The sequence below is a fragment of the Vespa velutina genome, chromosome 2 (assembly GCF_912470025.1).
Source record: "Vespa velutina chromosome 2, iVesVel2.1, whole genome shotgun sequence".
NCBI lineage: Eukaryota > Metazoa > Arthropoda > Insecta > Hymenoptera > Vespidae > Vespa > Vespa velutina.
In genome coordinates this window covers 15,026,722-15,050,046 of record NC_062189.1, presented here as the reverse complement: position 1 = coordinate 15,050,046, position 23,325 = coordinate 15,026,722, and the positions used below count along the sequence as shown (strand labels likewise).

Here is a 23,325-nt window from a genome sequence, read left to right as displayed (position 1 = left end):
ATCATTATATTAATTATTGTTTTATATCTTTTTGTTTTGTACATTTCGCGACGAAAATGTACGTTACGAGATTTATTAAAGTAATGAAACGTTATTTACAAAGTTGATATTATTTTTTCTTCTTTTTTCTTTTTTTTGTTTCTGTTTTTTTATTCTTTTTTCTTTTTTTTTTTTTTTTTCTTTTTTTTATGGAAACAGGAAAAAGAAAACGAAACTGTTAATCCGTAATTTCTATTCATTTTTCTTCCCTAATGAATCAATAACTTTTCCGAGAGGTTGGACCACGGTTACTATCTAACGCCTTGTAAACTATGCATATGTATTTATACATAGATAATACAATATTGTTGCGATCTATTGTAATAACATTTCGTATCGAGTTTACTTAATTCTTCGCGTGATGCAAGCTGGGAAATTCGTAAAGCAATTTCTGCCATTGTGTAAGCCCTCTTCATTTTACTATCTCGCATGAACGAGCTTATGCTTCTAACGACCTTACACAGCATATATCGAATCGACCATCGACGTTCCACAACATTTTGCATTACAAAGAGAAGAGATATCATTGTCGCGTAATATTTCGTTAACCGCAAAATCATCATAACGAAATGAGTTTCGTTAATGTAGTAGATTCGACGAATCGTTTATATTTCTTTTTTTATTAAGTTTTTTCTTTTTCCTTTTTTTTTTTTTTCTTCTTCTTCTTCTTCTCTGAGAACGAAATAGCACCAATCATTATTATCTTTTGTGAAAGGTCAAAACGTTTAACTCTTCCTTTTTTCTTTTCTTTATCTTCTTGAACAAAATGAACGGCAATGAAATTTCGTTATAATAAAGTCATGAAATGTACTGATATATAGATTTTTCTAGGTACATTTTATTCTGTTTATTTCTTCTATTTGTCTTAAATTGAATTTAAGAGAGCATGTACGTGTACCCGTCGCGTGAAACGTGAAAACTTAGATTGTGACGTAAATGCAAGACAGTACATATATAGTAAGCTTTATACACGCTTTATACACACACACATATAAATACATATATGTATATATATATATATATATATATATATATCAACACATATATATGTATGTACATATACACCTGGTATATATCTATAGGAATGAAAAAATGCACTCGGTCTGCTGTAATGAAACGATTTCACGCTCGCAAGATCGTACATCGACCCTTCTATATTTGTTTTGCGGATCGATCCGAATACCAGACGATTTTATCAGCCCCATCGCGTTTTGATTATTGAGCATATCGTCCTTGATAATTCGTAATCTAGCTGGGAGTATCGGCTTCGAAGCATTGTTCGAAATCTAATTATTCTTCATTATTCCTTTGCAAAGTGGATATCCGTCGACGAAAAGAAAGGATAAAGGGTTTCGTGACACGGAACGGAATGGACGATTGTTAAAAAAGAAAATGGATATATGTATATGTAGACTTAGACGAGAATGAAATAATGTATATAATAGAAAGAGAAAGAGAGAGAGGGAAAGAGAGAGAGAGAGAACATTTACTTTGTCTGTACGTTAATATAACGAGAACATTAAGTATTCCTCTTTTTCTGACTATTTAAATCGTATGAGAGATTCTCGATAAAAAAGAAAAAAAAAAAAAAGTAAAAAGAAATAAAAGAAAAAGAAAAGAAAAAAAATCCAAAGAGAAATATTATGAAAAAATTTCAAATAAATTATACGAACGAATACGATAACCGATTAAGAAGCTTATGGTTATATTGTACGTTAAGGATATATAAGATTGAATCTCTCGAATATCATAATGAAGCAAATAATCTGCTGGAACGATCATTATAAACGATTTAATCGTTTTTACTTTAATATTAAGATCTTTTTAAGGGCTTGTTTTTTTCTTTTCTTTTTTTTCTAAAGGAATTAAGAAAATTTATATGCGCATGTATGCGTATGGCGGTAATTGTACATATGCATAAATATATAAATATATATATATATATATATATATATATATATATATATATACGTGTATGCGATTCACGTGTACATAGGTGTTATGTATATTCGATGTGACGTAAGTGTTAAATATTATTATATTTTATAATAAAAATGAAAGAGAAAGAGGAAAACTTTTGAAAATATTTGTACTTCTGACAATATTCTTTTTAGAAAAAGAACGAAGATATGCCATGGATGAAGATACAGTCAACAAATTCGAAGAAATTTTACATTTCTTTATACTTTTTTCTTCTTTATAATGATCACAGTAACTTTTATCGTCAAATAACCAAAACAGGTAGGTATGTACGAACTTAAATATATATGTATACATACACGTAATTACATATACGTAAGTGAATTGCAACGAAGTAAAATTTGTTCTTTGACGTTAATAACAATTAGCCAAAGCAAAAGAGAGAAAGAGAGATAAAAGAGAGATAGATTAAAAAAGAACAAAAGTCGTTTGATTTCGATTGACTCGGGCTATTTTTGTACGCGGCCGTGCATAAATGAAAAAAAAAAAAAAACACACACATTCGTCTCTTGCACCCTTCGACACATCCTCGTCCATCATTTCTCCTATGAATGGTTTTACGTCGAACAGGACGCGCTCCCGCCGCGTATTTTAATAATCATGAGATCTCTCGACTTTTATACGACGCGAAATATGTATATGTATATTTATTTCAGGAAATTCTATGATGTATTACAGCTTATGTAGGAAGAACAGTTTGATCGATGACTCAGTTCTTCTAATATATATATATGTGTGTGTGTGTGTGTGTGTGCGCGTGTGTGTGTGTGTATTTATGTGTATACATATATTTTATAAATTATCTTTCTTCCTTTTATATATATATATATATATATATATTTATATTATATATATATATACTATATATTATGTTATATATAAAATATACATATTTTCGTTCTACGTAAAGTACTTTCAAGAAGTTAGATAATCATTTATCGATCGAAAGAGTCGGCCCTGATAACTTAGTAATAATTTAACGTTAACGAGAGATAATTCTTGACTGGATCGATATTTAAAATAGGCGAAGGAACGTGAACATTAAAGAAACATTAAACGGAAGAACGTATTCGTATCTAAGATTCATTACCGTCGTCTTTCCTAACAGACGTTAAATCTCGTAAGATGAGAATAAGTTACCTTGTACGAGAAGGACTTCCTATATAGCTTCTAGGTAAAACTGAAAATAAACGCTAATTAATAAACGCTCGACAGTTCGTAATTAACGATAGACGTTGATCGTTAGCGTTGTTCTACCGAGGGATAAGATTCATTTCGATGAATCGTTAATTGAAACGACACATCTGGGATGATCTCTCCCTTCACTGGAAAGTGGAACGATAGAAAAGAGATTGGTGGGGGATGTTGGACAGAGAAATGGAATGGGAAAAGTATTTTATAGCTCGCACATGCAGACATTCGGGCTGCAGTTCAATTTACGCGCAGATGTACGTGACATGAGGTTCGCGCACGTTCGGCATTCTCATACCCTTTCTTTTTAAAAGACGAACGGGCCAACGTGTTTACGTTTAGCCTTGACTGTCAAGAAACTTTACGTAGATATCTCACATATTTTTCTATTTCTCTATAAAGCATCTTCTCTCCTCCTATCCTATTTCAAAAATTCGTTTAGTTACGCATCGAATAGTGACGTGTTTTAGTACCGTAAGTATTTTTCGATTTTTTCGATTTTTTCTTTTTTCTTGTTTTTTTTTTTTTTTTTCTTTTTTCTTTGATGATCGGCACTGACTTCTTCACGACACTTATGAGACCCGCCCCTCTCCTTTTTTCTATAACCTTCTAATTCGTTCAATATTATATTAATACTTAATTTGAATTTAATTTATGCGTTTCTTTTTTTTTTCTTTTCAGTGTAAATAAAATATACGAAATATACGAATGAGTTTGTTATATTATATTTGACAAATTTAGTCAAACTCGACGTGTAATTATCATGGAATTTGGCATTAGGAAAAAAAATATATGGGAAAAGAAAGACAAAGAGAGAGAGGGAGAGAAAAGTTTAATAATTACATCGTACGATTAGGATCATTAATATTGTTAAGAGCACGAAGAAATTTCTTAGAGAAAGTTCCTAACGATAGTTGTCATATTGCATTGAATTTGCAAGTCAAGCGACATGATACACGTTCATGTATCATATTCTTCGCGATTTTAATTAATATAATACGATAGAAAAATAATATTTTCTTTCGTAAGGTTTCGTTTTTAATAAACAAACCGGTTAAATAATTTTCTATCTTACTTTCTCTATTTCTCTGTTTCTCTCTCTCTCTCTCTCTCTCTCTTTTTCGATATATCCTTGATATTGGAGCTCGAAGGATCGGCTTCAATTAAGATTTCAAAATTAATTTACTTTGGCTAACAGGAAAAGTACGTGAATGAGAGAAGAATCTTGCCTTCAGCAAGATATCCCAAATCGACGATTTTCGTATCTTCTTCATCGTGGACATTTCTAGAGATTCACGTAGACGAAGAAGAAGAAGAAGAGACTCTTGATACTCGTAGAAGATACATGTGTAAGAGAGAGAGAGAGAGAGAGAGAGAGAGAGAAAGAGCGAGAGAGAGAGAAAGAGTGAGATAAGGAAGAAGGAAGAAGGGAAAGCGAAGCTTTCGTATACTCCCTTAAAAATTCATACTTGTCAATCCAAAACTCGAAAGTATAAATTGCAAAAGTTAAAGGAAGTCGCTTCATCATAATCGCTTGCTAAGTCTTTCTCTCTCTCTCTCTCTCTCTCTCTCTCTCTGTCTCTCTCTTTCTCTCTGTCTTTCTCTTTTTATCTTTCTTTTTCTAACTTCTTTTTCTCTATCTCTCCCGCACTCATACGAACGATCGATGAAGGTAGGTGCGTAGAAACTCGTCGTTTCATAGCCATTACCCTCGGCTCGCGAACCACGGAGACACCCATATCTTTCCCTCATCCCGTTTCACTAACCCCCCCTCCGCTCCCCTTATTCCTCTATCGTCGCGCCCTCAGACCGGATATTAAAGATTCGGATGGCCGAAATTATAAATGACGAGGTCACGCGTTCGGTCACGAGGTCATCTTTCTCTATCCTCTTTCTCTCTCTTTCTTTATCTCTCTCTCTTTCTCTCTCTCTCTCTCTCTCTCTCTCTTTCTCTTTCTATCTATATATCTATCTCTTTCTCTTTTCCATATTTCTAGTGCGTCTCAACGCGACGGTAGACTGCTTTCTCATTCGCGATAGGAGAATAAGAGTAAAAGACAGAGAGAGAAAGAGAGAGAGAGAGAGAGAGAGAGAGAGAGAGAGAGAAAGAAAGAAAGAGGGAGAAAGAAAGAGGGAATATGAGAGAGAATGAGAGAGAAAGAGAACAACGAAGAGGAGGTTGCGAACTCGTCCCGCATCGATTTTACTGGTGGTTTCAGAGGGACGCTTCTCTGCCGTCAGCCCTGTCTACCGGCTGCTCGTTCATTATTCAACGAGACCGGTGAATCGAGCATCGTGCCATAATGGAAATCCGACGATGACCTGTGCCATCGGACCGCGAAGCACCTGCTACACTCGATCCCCTAGCTTTCCTAGGAAACTCGTTTCCTTGCCTATATAAGGGTTTGCCTTTTCTTTCAAGATTTCTTCTTCATCCACCTTCTCGTCTTTATATTTTTCATCGATATGCGATATTCCTATATTTTCGTTCAACTATTTCTTTCTAATAGAGTTGATATCATTTTAATATCTGATACGATTTTGTTCGATGGAGAAAAATTCTTTTCTTAAAGATATTAATTATATTGTTCGTCATAATTTGATGAACGTAATCCAATTGTAAATCGAAAATTTTTTACGCACTTCATTTTACTTTATTTTATTATTATTTATTTATTTCTTTTTTCTTTTTTTTTTCTTTTTTATTACGCTGCTATTAAAAATTTTTAATTACACGAAAGAATATTTTTATATATTAAAAAAATATATGACTTGAATTGATTAGATCATCTTCATGGTGAATGAGAGAGTCAGAGAGAGACAGACAGACAGACAGAGAGAGAGAGAGAGAGAGAGAGAGAGAGAGAGTGAGAAAGAGAGATAGAACTACAGAGATGTGAATGAGACAAAACAAACAACAGATAAGCGTTAGAGGACGATGAAGTCGATAGAGAAAACGAAAGGATGCAGTCGTAAGTAGACACTCGACTGTTACGGTCGTTCGGCTTCTATACGTTTTTAATTTATATTACTTATCTATCGATTTTTGTTTCTTTTAATTAAAACAATAATTATTTAATTAACAATTTCTCGTCAACGTTACATAGCATTCTATAATTTTCTGTTAGAAGATATATGAATGGGTTAATATTATCACGCAGACGTTTGGAAATTTGTGCAGTAAGAGGGAAGAAGAATTAATTAATAGGTACGTTCAATAAGACGAGTCAGGAAACGTAAACAAATACACGTGATCGGGTCAAGTGCATATTCATAACCTTCAGATATCATAACAGTTTACGAACGAGAAATCGAAGCAAACTCCTTACAGAGTAGTTACATGATCTATGGATTCATAGCTCTTGCACTCAACAATTGACCACCGTTCGCAGACCAATGGCTCCCCAAAAGGGAGTCTCATGTATCTATTATACATTTAATATGCAACTGGTTTGTTTACATCTCTTGACTATTATCATTGAACCGATAATACAAAACCATCAGCAATATTATTCTGATATACATATCAAGATATACCTCATATTGTATATATCAGATAAAACAATAGGAATTAAATAAAATTTTATATAATAGTGTATTATAATAAATTATTATATAATAATGTTTCGAGGAAAAGATACGATTAGATTTTAAAAATGACATTTTACAAAAATAATGAAAATCATTTACATTTTGACTAATTAATATATCTATTGTCTAACGAAAGAAAGTATTGTGGACAATATACACACACATACACACACGCACATACATTTCGTTCGAATTTTTTTTTACTCTTATTGTACACATTCGATTTTAAATGAAAGTGTTAAATAGAGTCTATTCACGACAAAAGCGAAAAGAGAAACTTCGAAAAGGGTTAAGGATTTGCTTTGATTCGATTCTATCGGAGAAAGGAATGAGTAGTATGAAGAAAGATAAGCCATTTGTGAGGAGACGCAAAGTTTCATGGAATTTCGTTAGAAAGGCGAAACTATTCGCGAGTGATTTTCTCAATGTCGCACGAAACGTGTGAGAGACGACAGGGTACATAAAGAGGGAATATATATAAGGACGATTGAGAGAAAAGCACACAAATAGAACAATGAACTATAGATTCGGTCTTAATTATATATATATATATATATATATATATATATATATATTTCTTCTCTTTCTCTCCCCTCTCTCTCTCTCTCTCTCTTTCTCTCTCCCCCTTTTGCTTTCTCTTTCAGGGAAGTTAAGCTTCAAGCTAGATGACCTTGAATGGTAGACCTTTGTAAGATCGTGAAATTGTCAATGAAATATTTAATCAAATGTTTGTTTAACTGCTACGATAAAGAATGAAAAAGCATACTGCTTCTTCCATTTGCACCGACGCTTTACAGAACTTTTCAAAGAAAGAAAGAGAAAGAGAAAGAGAAAGAGAGAGAGAGAGAGAGAGAGAGAGAGAGAGAGAGAGAGAGAGAATAGTTGAATGGCAAATCGTAAAAGCTGGGATGATACGAGTGTGTTTACACGAAACCAGCGTCAGATATTCTATTGTTAATCCTTTCAGTATTAAATATTTTCATGGATGTAGTAAGTATTATGTGGATTGGACACTTCCGAATGACGAAATAATTTATTAAATTCATTTTCAATATTATTCCATAGTCAGATATTCAATGTAGTAATTAATTTCTTTAGTTCTTTGTCTTCCTTTTCTTTCTTTTTTTTCTTTTTCTTTTTCTTTTTTTCTTTTGCGTTCGATTCTTTTTAATTTCTATTCTTTTCTATACATGTACAATGGTTTACGTTTATAACGAATAAAAACAGGTTTTTCGTATAGCGTACGTAATTTTTATTAGTAAAACATTTGGTTATTCGTAACGAGTAATACGTTTACGCTTGTTTATTAGTATATACAACAAAAGTAATGTTTAAAAAGTAGAACAAAGAAGAGAAAAAAAAATAAACAAGGAAGAAAATTATACAAAGAGAAAAAAAGAAATATGAAAAAAATTAAACAGAAATGTGTAAGGTTTAATTTCGTTTTGCTCGTTTCGTTTGATCGACCGATAAGAGCAACGTGTCGGATCTGCAATTAAGCGCAATATTAGACTGGCTTTTTCTTAACGATTTTATTAGAACGAGAATGCGACGTTGGTTATGAATTAACGTTATTCGTCTTATTTAAAGAGTAAATTAATGAAATATTAATTAAAGTGGAAAATATTAAATTTCTTTTAGAGCATGACTCGTGTTTGATATTTCTCTCGAAAACGAGCTTTGCGTTAATGTAATAATTTAATATAAGTGTATCCACATAGGTTGGTATATATGCGATATCCAACCGATTCATTTTCCCATATAATAGGAAATAAATTTTTATTTATTTGAAAAGAACTCTTCTTTCTTTTTTTCACCGTTACAAGAAATTTAATATCGCGTTTATATCGGATCAGTTTATATATTTTTGTTTTAAGCACTTTTTCTGTTTCTCCGCTTTTTTTGATGTATTCATTATACCGTAAGCCGTCTCTCTCTCCCTTTCTCTATCTATTTATCTTTCTCTCTCTCTCTCTCTCTCTCTCTCTCTCTCTCTCTCTCTCGCAATTTGCATAGAAACGAGTGAACGTTTGACACAAATAGAAAGTAAATATCCGTTTAACTTTTCTTCAAATTCGTATTTACAGTGACATTGAAAGACAGAGAGAAGGGAGAAAAGTATCCTTTAATTGCTCGTTGCATACTCGATTCGATTTCGTTCATTCGTAATCCACAATCAGCGGCTAAGTTGAAGGAAAGAAACTCGCATCGAATGCGGCCTTCGTCCCCAATACGAAGATAAATTTAACTTTAATTAATCCTGCCGCGAAGATGGAAATCGTCGTGGAATATAATTTTGTTGTGCGAAAGTTCGTTAGTTTAGAGTTCGTCTTTGGGAAAATAAATTCTAATAAGTTCCTTGTTAAATTCTACCATCTTTTTTATTCTCTCTCTCTCTCTCTCTCTCTCTCTTTTTCTGGTAGATCCTTCGATCCTTAGATCTCAACTTCGGTCAGATGAAAGTTTTTTCCTTCGTTTGCATTCTGGCATACCGGCACGTATTGGATAAAACTTAAATAAAAGAACTTGATCGAAATTTTAACTTTTTATTACCATCAAATAAATTTAAAAGTAATGAAAATACGAAGATCAATAATTTCCGAAGATGAGAGAGAGAGAGAGAGAGAAAGAGAGAGAGAGAGAGAGAGAGAGAGAGAAAAGGACGGATAATATGTTGTTCCTTTTGTAAATTCATTGTACGAGAGACAAATGATATCGAGACATTTTTAACGAGACGTATGCTGAAAAAGTCTGAAAAGAAAAAAAAAAAAGAGAAGAGAAGATCCCAGCCTCGAGCATGAAAGATCGATATGACATTACTCTCAAGCTTTATAAACAATCAATCTTTTTCTTTTTCTTTCTTACACACACACAAACACACACACGCACGACACACAAATGCATACTTTTTCATAGTACTTTCTACTAGAATATTACTACTCGACAGGAGATCGTGAGACTCGAACAATGCGGTTGTTTCTTTCCTAAGAGAGATAATCTTGTCCGTCGAGTATTAACGAGATAGCTTGTTAGCGCGAGTCGTGTGATTACTTAGTTTGGACATCCAATTCGCATTTGTGTCGCGTACACATGTAGCTGGTTTACGTATGTCCGATTTACGTTTGCTGAGAGCGGAGAGACGACGATTCCCTCTAAAACGCTGCTAATTTCCTTTGCTTCGTTGAGAAGTTGAAGAGGCGAAGGAAGGAAGAGGAAAATAGGGGAAAGATTCAAAATGAGAAAAAGCGAGAGAGAGAGAGAGAGAGAGAGAAAGAGAAAAGATAGGGAATTTTGTAGGTGAGCAGACGTAAAATGCTGGTGGTTACGTTTTCACAGATACTTGAATATGTTAATTCTCTTTGAGGCTTAATTTAAAAAGCAATTAACCAGCTCGAGTATAAACAATAATAATAAGAAAGAAAAAAGGGGATTGAACTTGAATCGAATCAACTTTGTCGTAATAGTAATGACGATCTCGCTGTAGTATCTGATGAATTTTCATTTGCGATGAAAATATGCTTGAGAGTCGTGAACGCATATATGTATATATATATATATATATATATTCGTACGAAAGCTTCGTTCAACGTTTATACATACTACGTGAGAACATATACGAACTGTTATTCGTAAATAGTTTTGACGTTTACATGTAGAACGAAGCTCATGGCAAATTAACATTCCACTTTACGGTTAAGAGTTAGTCTAGGGCTTGTGAAAAGCGAAGAAAAACGTTGCCTACGTGTTCGTGATATATATCTGAATATTATATATCTATACTTTTACACACACACACACACATATATATATATATATATATATATATATATGTATGTTTTCGAGAGTTCTTTTTCATTTTGTTTTTCTTTCTTTTATTTCGAACATGACGAACGTATCTATTTTATTTTAACTTTTCTATCAAATCCGATCGTAGCGTTTGTTTTGCTCTTTTCAACAGAAATAAAATCGTTACTTCTTTGTCCCAGGACGATCGATTTCGATCTTTACGATCAGAAATTTCAAAGGAGACAAAGAAAGAAAGGGAGAGAAATCGGACGAGCATAAATGTTGGCTATCGCTATTTGCTTCCTTTTTCAAATATATCTCTATAGCATAGTCTCCAATACATTCATCGAATCTGTTTTCGTATATCGATCCTTTTCGTATCTCTAGCGATATCAAGCGTATATTATCGAGGGTCTACGAATCTCGGTGTGATACTTTAAAGGATAGAAGATTCACATTCCATCTTGCATCGATCGTACGGGTGAAACGTTCACCCCTTATTTCGATAGAAAGGTGGTGAGATACAATCATCATCTCTCTTTTACTCTCTATCTTTCTCGAACACATTACGTTAGATACGTTAAAAAGAAACACAAAGCTCAAGGCGTTTACTTTATATCCCATCTCTCTAAAATCTCGAAACTTTATAGTTCCAACGAGTGGTATGGTATGCTATACATTTGAAATCTTTTTCTACGAGAAAGTATACTGTAATTGTGTGTGTGAGAGAGAGAGAGAGAGAGAGAGAGAGAAAATAGCTGATGATAATGGCTGACAAATATCGATGAGTTTCACGAAAAGATCGGTTTTATTTTCAGTTGAATTTCAATTTCGAAATTGGTGGCTTTCGTTTAAGCGACAATTCGAAAGTGGTCGAAATGAAAATGTTTAAATGTTAACCGCGTCAAGAGGATATATATATATATACATATATATACATATATATATATATATATATATATATATATACGTTTGGGGGTTTTGTTATCGATTCCATCAGCCGCTCTGTTCGTCTCTTTCTCTCATTCGTTCGTTCTCGACAGCGCTCCCCTTATCCTTTATTTTTCACTCTTCCTCGTAACGTCGACGAGAAGTGCTATACACGTCAATCCGTAGAGTAATTATGCGATCAACGTTGCGTCCTCCGTAACGGCTCAGAGCCAACGAACATTCTAGTGTCGATCGATCAAACGGACCACCGTTGCATCATTCTCTCTCTCTCTCTCTCTCTCTCTCTCTCTTTCTCTCTTCGGTTTTCATCGAGGAATCCTAAAGCTTGGCGAAAGCGCGACACCACCGGTGGACCTCCCCTTCGTGGTTGAACGTTCGATTGACTTGTATTTAATTCGATCGAAAACATGGCCGTCGTCATTTTTCTTTTCCTTTTTTTTTTTGGAAAACTTTCTTCTCAGCAGAAAGATTGGAAAGGATGTAAAGAAGGAAAAGAGTCTCTCGTTGAAGTAACGAAGAAACTAACCACCCTTTACCAAGCTCGAAAGCCGTGAGCAATTAATGGTTTCCATGATCGTTTCACTTTTCCCTTTTGGCAATTCTTTCTCTCTTTCTCTCCCACCCTATCTCTTTCTCTCTTTTTTTCTCTATTTTTCTCTCTCTCTCTCTCTCTCTCTCTCCCTCTCTCTCTTTTTCTCACACTCTCTTTCTATATCTTTATCTTTTTTCTTTTTCTTTCTTATCTGTCATCGTATATATAATCCTTCGTACTTACTTGCTTCGTTCTTTAGTGGATATTCGAATTCAGTAATCATTACTCTTTTTCTCTCTTTTTTCTCTTTGTCTGTCTCTCTTGAGACTTACTTGCCTGTCCCTCTCTCTCTCTCTCTCTCTCTCTCTCTCTCTTTCTCTTTTCGTCTCGTGCTTTACTTTCGACGTGTCCCACGAGATAACCAAGCCGGTCTGAAAGGTTTATTCGTTTCGGCCTATCTGACTTTTCCCTGATCTTTCTCCAACTTTCGAGAAGAAGAAGAAGAAGAAGAAGAAGAAGAAGAAGAAGAAGAAGAGAAAGAGGAAGAAAAAGAAGAGGATTGAAAAAAAAGACAAAAGTACGAACTAACTTTCTTCTTTTCCTTCTCTCTATTTCTCTCTCTCTCTCTCTTTCTCTCTATCTATCTATCTATCTATCTCTATCTCTATTATCTTTCTTCTTTTTCCTATCATTCGATCCTTCACCGATACTTTTAGTTGCAAAGATAAGCATCTTTTCTTTCTTCCAACGATAAGTTTGTGAAATTCGCAATTTTATTTTATCGAATTAAAAAACAATAATATAATACAAAATACATATAAGATGAAAATATCATTGAATAGCTTAGTTGTAATAATTAAATTTTTCATTAAAAGTGAAAGAAAAAGAGAGATAGAGTATAAATGAAATGAATAACAATTTTTTACGATTTCTCAAGCTTGTGAATCGTTTTATCTACTGGGGACAATGATTTTCGATGTCGACGCCACGTGATATTCGAGTGGAATTAAAAAAAGGATTATTGGCCTTGGCGCTCACGTACAACGGTTCGAGTCATGGCGCGCGTGTCACCACGCCTCCTAGCTTTGGCAAGTCTTTGCTGGACTTTGAAATTCTATAAGGAACTCTCCGATCGAGTTCGTAGAAGAAAATCTCTGCATCCGTGCAAGACGGCTACCTTTCTCTGAAACTGCAGATTCAATTGGTCTACGGGAGTACCAGAAAAAGACGAACGAAAAACGTCTGTCTCGTCGACGTTCCTCCAAACGTACCTATACATATGTACCTATTCATGTATATACCTATATGTATACATACATATATATATATATATGTATGTATATGTATACACTCGTGAGGGTTCCTTTTTCCTATCTCTTCTTTTTCCTCTTTCCATTTCCATGTTGTCCTTTTATACTTTACTAACAATAGATCAATACTTCGTATTATATCGAGCGTGCAAAATACGTAGATGGAATATGAATGCTAGTTAATGTTTTTGATTTTTGCCAATAACCGATTCTCGATTACTTGTTATTAAAAAAGAGAGAAAGGGAGAAAGAGAAAGAGAGAAAAAGAAAGAAAGAAAGAAAGAGAGAGAGAGAGAGAGAGAGAGAGGCAAAAAAAGAGACAGGAAAATGTGCTGTTGTTTAAAAACTAGTAAAGGTCGAAAGGTAATTTCTCTCTATTTTTTTCCTTTCTTTTTTTTTTTTTTTCTTTTCATCGTCCATTTTTCGTCGTGGTCTAACTCCTCCAGGCTCGGGTTTCGATCAAAGCAATACAGTATAGGGTCCAACGACCGTTAGATCGTGGTAACCGACGATAGTAACCGCCTGCGATGTCCCATAAATGCTGTATCACCTCTATTCGAAGAGACAGCCTCGTTGGCTCTTAGTTCGCATCCTAGACACGTCCTTCGAGTATGCCACGAGTTAACGAAGCGCTCTGCACTTTCGCCGAAGTGGCGAACTCCTATTGCCTTTAATTCCGTGTGTATGTACATAGAAGCTCGTCAGCCGTGACCACATCACCGCCTTGGAATCTCGCATCCTTGACGACGAACCTTTGGGATCCAACATAAAGAGAAATCGAGAGAGACAGGCAAAGAGAGAGAAAGAGAGAGAGAGAGAGAGAGAGAGAGAGAGAGAGTGAGAGAAGGAGGGAGAGAGAGAGAGAGATAACTCCGTTTTACCTACGCTTGCCACTTCTTAACGATACATACTATGAAATTGAATTACTCAATGCGTTTGTCGTCGAAGCTCAAATAAACTTAATATCTTAGAAATTATTAGATTGGGTTTACGAAAGTAAAAATAAAAATATTCTGTCGCATCATTTTTTATCGCATCGTTTTGTGTTTTAATAATAATAAATATTTAATATCTATTGTTAGAATGTAAAAGTCTTCTCTTTTTTTTTTGTTTTTTTATTATTATTCCAACGAGAGTTTATCTTGATTATGCGAATGATTGTTTACTTTTATTACGAGTATTTTTTTATCTTTTTCTTTTTCTTCTTTCGTTAAATCCATCCCTGGAATTATATTTGCGTATTATGATATTATCTTATAATAATATCTCGGTCTATCCATTAACGTATGAATCAGAGCGAGAATAATACCTACATATATACATACATACATACATACATATATATATATATATATATATATATATATATATATTTATATATTTATTATACGTAAGAGTTATGTAAATTTATTATACGTATATATATATATATATATATATATATATATATACATATATATATATCGAGAAGCTTGTACAATCAAGAGTTGTATTTCTTCTATTACCACTTGGTGAAAACTTTATAACCCTGGACATTTCGGTTCGAACGTGTTACGAAGAAGTAACGATCTTTCGAATGGCGTTCCTCTATTTTGTTTTTCTCTCCCCGGAGAGTTGCATTGTCGTTTCAGGAGTCCTCCTTCTCCTCCTCCTCCTCCTCCTCCTCCTTCTTCTACTTTTTCTCATTCTCTTTCTTTTTCTTCTATCCCCTTCGTTCATCGTTCGCTATCTTTTCTTTTTCGAGTCACCCCCTGGACGCCTTGAAGCGGTGGCTCGAACTACGCTGGAAGCTAGATAACACTAGCGAACTTGGATTTATGACCGGACCGACCTTAGAACAGCGATTTCCTCCTCTAGAGTTTACCGTAAAACTCTTCGTTACCACTCGGGAATCGTTTCGGGGATTTCACAATCGTGCCTAACACCTTTACGAGCTTTCACGGTCATCATTATCCACCCTTAAACTCTTTCCTTCCTTCCGTCTATCCGTCCTTCCTTTCTACCTACTTTTCTTCCTTCCCTCATTATTTCTCTTTACGATCTTTTCAAATATTCTAAAATCTGCGAATTACCCGTAGAATAAACGCGTTAACTTCTTCCATAAATCGATATATTCGTCTTATATATTTTTTCATAACTTTTTGTAAATATAAAATATATAAGAATTTAATATCGTATCTTTAACATCATAATGTACGCTTAACTCTTTATATTAGAAAGTATTAGAAGATATTATATTTTTCAATAAGTTTTCAATGATGTTAGTAAAAATTTGAAAAAAGAAAAAAACATCTTCTGGTTGAATGAAAAAAAAAAAAGAATATTTTGAAATCATCATATTTCTAAATAAAAAATGCAAAGAAAAGAAGTATGAAGAACGATGTCATACTAAAATGACTTTACCTTTTCGATATATCGTTTTGTATTCATGACATATGTATGTAGATACATGTTATGAGATAAGAGAGAGAGAGAGAGAGAGAGAGAGAGAGAGAGAGAGAAGGAGAGAAGTACGTGGAGGTCAGACAAACAGCATATGCATCGAAACGAGATACACGAGGCATTTCCGGGGAGCATTTCGCGGAGGATTACACGATATATCCTTCGAAGGAAGTTGGCGATACGCTTGATCAACGTCACCGGAGTTAAAAGCACGTGCTCACACGGGTGCATCTTTGCATCTTATTTTTCGAAGGAATCGCCTCAACGAACCCGTCTACTTCTTTCCTTCCTTCCTTCCTTCCTTCCTTCCTTCCTTCCTTCCTTCCTTCCTTCCTTCTATGCTTTCTACGTTCCTTTGATGCCATTCCCTTATCCTCGCCAAGTTCCCTCGTTGTTTCTTCTTCGTGTGAGCGAATACCGAGAAATCTTCAAATAAAATTCCAAAGAATTTTCTGTCTCTCTCTTTCTCTCTCTCTCTCTCTCTCTCTCTCTTTCTCTCTCTCTCTTTCTCTCTCTTCGTCTTCTGATAAGTCCATAAAACTTTTAAGAAGAAAAAGAGAGAGAAAGAGAGAGGTGGGTCGAAATGGTAGAAGCATTGAATCATCCCTTTACGTTATCCTATTGTGGTATGGCTGACTCTAAATCTGTGCAATCGAGTGCACATCATTTTTCCTTTTTTCCAACTTCCACCTATTTCCATTGTTTCTGTAGAAACATATAAATTAAACGAGATAGTGAATCCTGGTGGTTCGTTTATTTATTCCGATAACTCGTAACAGTGTAAATTTTATATTTATACATATATATATATATATATAAATATATATATATATATATGTACGTATGTATATATGTTTATATATATTATATTGAATTGGCTAATAAATAATGTCAGAATTTTCAGTATTTTATACCTAAATAACCAGCACTATATTTTCATTGAAAAATATTATAAATGTAAAGGTTGAAAATTTCGATATTAGCTATATATACACGGTGTGTTCAAAATTCAATATATATACCGTAAGAGGTAATTAAGGAAATCAAGGGAAACAGTTTTTATTGGATAACATAATGGGATCGATGAAGTCTCGTTACGAGACAAAATTAGTCGGCTAATGTTGTCAATCAATATTTGCATTGGCAATAACAGTTTGTACTGATAAAATGATTTCCATCAGTCACTTGTCATGTTTTTGTCTATATAAACAATGTAATAGATTCATTTCGTTATCATTTAATGTCCGGTAATTACGTTGCATCAACGAATTGTTTACGGTCTCATGTCGTTAAAAAATATTTCTATTGGCTTCTCTAAATATTCCTTACAATATACAGTTTGGATCTTCTAAGTAAAACAATCTTAGGCTTATTATGATAAAAAAAATATTTTTTACGTAACGTGCATGATATTAAAGATATTTGATATATTTCCCAAGGTTATTTTTTTCGAAGTTATCAAGATCATCGGTGTTTCTTTGATACATAATTACATTTTTTTTTTTTTATTGCTTCGTATAGCCGATCAAAAAATACATTCAGATATGTATAATAACATGACTTTGATATGATCTTGATCTTCGAAAATTAATGTTTTATGTAAAAAATATTTTTTACCTCACAATAAACCGAAGAGATATTTAAGTGGCCTTACTTAAAAGGACTACCCTGTATATATTAAGTTTTGAAACACCCTCTGTATGTATGTGTGTGTGTGTGTGTATATATAAGTACATATATATATTCTATTAAATTCTTCCGTCAAATATTTAACTAAAGTATGTTAAGAGTTTTCGTGTTTATCATACATTAAAGCACGCGTGAATTTTCTTTTTAATGGATAATATTAAATCAGATTAAATAATAAAGAAAAGAACTAATCATAGATGAAGAATACAAAAGTTCGATTTTATAAAATAAATTTTCATACAACCCAAATGCGTTTCCCGCTTGCATGCACTTGCATCGTTAGCAAGTAACACGTGAATGTGCAACGATAACGAACACGAGCATAATAATTACCTTAGCAGCAATACTACCTTTGTACCTGCTGTAGCGTATAATTACTTGCATGTAAACTTGCCTCAATTAATTTTCGCTAAAAGGACAAGTGGATTGCCACCTTTCGGCAAACAACAAACGAAAAGGTATGTTATTTTTTTTTTTTCTTTTTTGTTTTTTACCTCTCTTACCTACCTTCCAACCATTCCTTGTCCTCTTACTTCTCTATCACCTTTCTGTTTCACGCTTTTCACCCATCTCAGCCTTCCCGAACTAACGTTCCTTTATTTCCAGCTTTTACCACTGAGGTTACATCTTGTACTCGTTATCTCAGACACTATTGTGAATGTTTCCTCTTTTCTTGGAAGAAAAGAAAAAGGAGAAGAAAGGATGAAAGCCAGTTACGTGTCAGCTTTTCGATACTCGAATTTTTTCAATTTACGTCAAATACAAGCGAGATTAATTTATAAATTAAATGCTTTAAAATAAGATATAAGTTATTTTGTTAAAAATCATACTCACCATTAGATATATTAATAATATCTAACAATGACTTTTAACAACATTAAGAAGATGAAAAATGGAAATTATTTCCTTTTAAATCGATCGGGCAACTCTTTTCTATAGTTGATATATATAATATATATATATATATATATATATATATATATATAAAATATTCATATTTATACATACCTAAGTATATATAAATTTAATAGAGCATTCCATTCTTAGTCGTGGTACGTCGATGAATGAAATCAATTCTAGATGAATTCACGTGACGGTCTCTTTAAAATTGCACAAGGAAAATTCGTTCTCAACTGAATCTTCTCTTTCTATATCTCTTTCTCGTTTTTCGCTTTATTATTCGTTCCCAAAGTAGTCGTAGCTCAGAGAAGCCCAACTCGAATTCGTTGCCCCGTCAAAAATGGAGAGTCTTTACTGTCAGGATACTTTATAACGTCGCTTAACGTTGGCGCGTACGCTCGCGCGCACAATCCTTAATGGCCGCGTCATTAAAAGGATGTTAACGCTAGCGTATAGCTTGCGTCCGCCTCATCTGTCCACGGATATGCCGTTTATCTTCGGCGTCGTAGACTCGCAGACTCCGCGTTCTTTGCTACAGGGATTTGCACTGTTAGTACTAGCAATGCCTTATGAAGGTGTTTACGTGAAGAAATATAAGAGGGATTTTTATTTCCGTACTTATGGAAGTAACGGGCGAAAGGAAAGGAGGATGATGTTGGGTGGTAAGTAAGGATGGTTGGAGAGGGGGGAGGATGAAATGAAGTCTCATCCTTCTACATTCTCGATGTCGACGAGTATCGATAACGCTCGATGTATTCGTCTTTTCCGAGTTTGCGAGTAGAACGTTCGTGTAAACCGACAATCCGTTCTGTCGTTCGTAATGGCAAAACCAACGTAGTTGTTTTCTTGTTGTGAGAGAGAGAGAGAGAGAGAGAGAGAGAGAGAGAGAGAGAGTGCTTGTATATCGCACGTATAAGTGTATATGTACGTGCTGTACGTGCTGGACTGTACGTGCATGTACGTGTACGACATGGTTATACGCGTAATATAAAGCGGGACGCGGCTTTGCGAATGAGGAAACAAGTTGCAAGCCGCAATAGGTTGGTTCCTACCCTCCACGATAAATCTCATCTGGCAGCGAATCGATTTTATACGATTTCTCTCTTGTATATCCTTTTTTTTCTGTTGATCTGTTTTTTTTTGTTTTCTATTTTTTTTTCTTCTTTTTTTTTTTTTTTTTTATTTCTCGTCCTTTTTTCTGTTCTTTTTTGTTTTTGTTTTTGCTTTTTTTTTTTTTTCGTTCTTGTTTTTGAGAATCCTCTTTTTCCATTCGTCTTTTTCTCGTACAAATCGACGTGTACCGAGCACGGTAAAAGAGAGAATGCCTCGGGTAAGCTTTAACCAGCATCGTTGTGTTAACCGATCAGAGAGTAAAAGAGAGAGAGAGAGAGAGAGAGAGAGAGAGAGAGAGAAGAAGAGAGTACATGTTAGGAACTTTCTAAAAAGAAATAGAATTACAATTCCAAGTAAAACCAGACACGAAAAGAGTCAAAGACGATACTTTATTTCCTTAGTAAAGCCACACTCTATCTACCCTTTTAAATCGGCTCTCATTATTAAATCTTCAGTTCACATTCTCGTAAACCTGAGCTATCCACAAAAAAAAAACGGAGAAAAAGAAAAGAGGTAGATAGAGAGAGAGAGAGAGAGAGAGAGAGAGAGAGAGAGAGAGAGAGAGAGAGAGAGAGAGAGAGAGAGAAAGGAAGAGGGAAGTCGTAGTTGCGGTAAAGGACTTACACTACTTAATCGATTTCATTAAAACTCACTGCTTTCCTTTACTTTCCTCGTTTCGTACTTCTCCTTGCTTTTTTTCTCTTCTTCTCCTTCCATCTTCGTTTTTTTGAGATCGACGAACGGCAGATGAGAAGGATGGTCTCTCTCTCTCTCTCTCTCTCCCTCTCTTTCTTCTTCTTTTACACTCTTTTTCCCTCTTGACTCGACTTGTCGTCTCTCTATACTTGACGAACCTCTTTCCCTTAGACTGAGGAAAGAGAGAGAGAGAGAGAGAGAGAGAGAGAGAGAGGGAGAGAGAGGGAGAGATCCGGTCCCAGTCAATGACTTCGCAGCCAGATTACACCCGCGGGGAAAATTTGAGATCCTCCCACAGCTTCCCCTTCAACTTTCCTCTCTCTCTCTCTCTCTCCCCCCCTCTCTTCTCTCTTCTCTATTCTTGCTACTCCTACTATATCATTTCCTTTTTCTCTCTTTCTCTTCTCTTTCTCTCTTCTTCCTACTCCTACTATATTATTTCCTCTCTCTTTCTCTTTCCTTCCCTCTCTCTCTCTCTCTCTCCCCCTCCCTCCCTCCCTCCCTCCCTCCATCTTTCTCTCTCGCTCGCTCGCTCGCTCGCGCGTGCTTTAAGTCTTTCAAACTCAACGACTCTCCTGAATTGTGTACGCTTTCAGGAGAATACACGCGTCGGCCGGATCTTCCTACCTTGATCGCTCCTTCCGTCTGGAATAAGCGATTAAGGTTTAATTTAACGGCAAGGATATGCCGTCGGTACGTGTTGAAACGAGCAACTTACATCAACAAGAATTGACTTCCTTCTAAAATACCTTTCTTTCACTTTTCTTTTTTTTTCATCTTTCTCCTTTTCCCTACTCCTCCTTCTTCTCTTCTTCCTCTTCTTCCTCCTCCTTCTCGGTATATCTTTAGCATTTTTCTTTTCACTCTGTCATAGGCCTGCAAGACATAATCCATCAGTTTAATCCACGACCGTCACCGTTGTACGATCGTTACTTATTGATTCAAAAGAGATCTCTTCTTAATATATACGTGTATGCATGCATATATGTATATATGTATGATATATCTATACATATGTATCAAGCACGAGACGTACTTATTTACATTGTTTTGTTCATTAATCATCATTTCTTTTCTTCTTCGGAATTCTATCTGTAACGCGAGAGAAGAAAGTCATAGTAAATCTTCCTTTCAACGTCAGCTTCGAATCGATTTTATTTCGATTTTTATCGCCTCTTCACGATCGTACTATCATATCTTACTAAATACCAGAGGCTTGAAGAAGATACTTCTTTCATTCTTCTTTTCTTTTACCTTCTTTTTCTTTTCTTCTCTCTTTTTTTCTCTTTTTTCTTTCTTTCTTTTTCTTTGTTTTTTGTTTGTTTTTTTTTTTTCTATTCTTTTCCTTTCTTTAGTTTTACTTCTTTTCTTCTTATTTTTATGATAGTTACGATAGGAAGAAGTTCGAAAGGCGTAGATCCTTTTCTTTTCTGGTATAGTCACGAACGACGATAGATAAAAATTATTGGCGTTGCAAAGACAAACGATTCTTTCTACTCCTTCTTCCATGGACGAAAACTTTCGTGCAAGAAACTATTATATATTAGCTTTCATGATGGCCATCGTGAAATCTTCCGTTTTAACGTGACAAACAAAAAGGAAAATGATTTTCTTGACTTTTTAATACATCGTCGTAATCGTAGTTGTGATTATTAGTCGTCGTTCAGTATTGTTATATCTATTCGCTTATATAAATTCAGATAAGGAAAATAGAAAAAGAGAAAAAAGAGAAAAGAATTGTGGGAGGAATCAGTCCGGCGTGTAAATAAAGCTTCGACTTGGAGAAAAAGCAGCGACGAATCGCTTTTTCGTGGCTGGCTGAACGACAAAATGGGATTCGATCGAATGGTAGTCGAAACGGTGGCTTGCTACCGCTTTCTCTATAACGAACAGACAGAGAGAAAGATAGATATAGAGATAGATATAGAGATAGAGAGAGAGAGAGAGAGAGAGAGAGAGAGAGAGAGAGAGAGAGAGAGAAGGTATAGCAAAGGATATGAATATTCAGAGGAGGTTTCGCCGATGAGATTGACAATTTCTCCAGCGATCTATTAATCCTTGCTGATGAGCAAAACGTCACTATGAACCAAATTAGATGAGATTGATGAAATAAAAGTATAAGTCAACGATACGATCAACGTCTTTTCTCATTTAAAAAGTTATCTTTTTCGTTATAATAGATTGTAAACGAGAATACCATTGCTTTTTTTTCATACTAGCTAGGCTACCTAGTACATATATATGTATGTACTACCCCAACGTGAAACTGAAACGAATCGAGTGGGTATCCGAGTGCAGCTGTCTGACTCAGGCAAGCCCTTGTCTACTGTTCCTTCTCTTCTCGCTCGTTATTTCCTATTGGACTCTTCGTCCTGTTGGAATTCGAGCCGTTGAATTCCAGAGCTTGTAAACGTATAATGGTCTCGATCTTTCCCCCTTTCTGTTACTTGCCACCACTATTACCGCCACCACCATCGCCATCACTATCACCATCATCACCGTACCATACCACAAGAGGAAGACTGGACACACCAACGTTCTCGATCGTGTTTCCTACTGATCGTAAAACGAGATAAGCTAACAAACATGCACGTAAAACTAAGCATGCTTACCTTCGTCCACACCGAATACGATTTACGAAGAATTTAGTGAGTTAACCTCTCTGTCTCTCTCTCTGTCTCTCTCTCTCTCTCTCTCTCTCTCTCTCTCTCTCTCTCTCTTTATCTATCTATCTTTCTTTCGGTTATCTGACTGATTTATTTATGATCAAGGGAAAACGTTGGAAGAAACGTGGAACATGAAAATATATCAATCTATCTATGCCTCAGTTTAGCAACCCTCATTTCTAAAAACCTTCCGTTACGTTAGTACGAATGAAATTTATACGATGTGGCTCCAAACACAGAGGAGAGTAGGGTTCTTCCGTTATTTCGCATTGTCTACTTCCTCCCGTTGGAATTTGAATCCGTGGATGGCATGGTTTCTAACGCTATAATAGCTTTGATAAATCGTTTTGCGTGTTCCTCTGCATATATACTAACTATATACATACATACATATATATACATATATATATATATATATATATATATATAAAACTATACT

At 34.8% G+C, this 23,325-nt stretch overlaps 1 protein-coding gene across 15 annotated transcripts in view; it reads left to right on the top strand.

Moving 5' to 3' along the window:
* Positions 1–23,325, top strand: part of LOC124946386 (LHFPL tetraspan subfamily member 6 protein-like) — a 61,292-nt gene that overhangs the window by 31,511 nt on the left and 6,456 nt on the right. For 6 of the 15 annotated variants that reach the window (XR_007100041.1, XR_007100038.1, XR_007100040.1 and 3 more), the window contains one exon: positions 1–1,608. This exon is cut by the window's left edge. The exons of 6 other annotated variants lie outside the window; for them this stretch is intronic. Coding sequence is in view for 3 of the 9 variants with exons in the window: in XM_047486985.1 (XP_047342941.1) it covers positions 5,430–5,611 (182 nt within the window). In the remaining 6 variants the exon portion in view is untranslated. Of the gene's footprint in view, positions 1,609–2,153; positions 2,801–5,429; positions 5,789–15,124; positions 17,699–23,325 lie in introns of those variants that run through there. 3 more of the 15 variants (XM_047486997.1, XM_047486985.1, XM_047486993.1) reach the window with 3 other exon arrangements.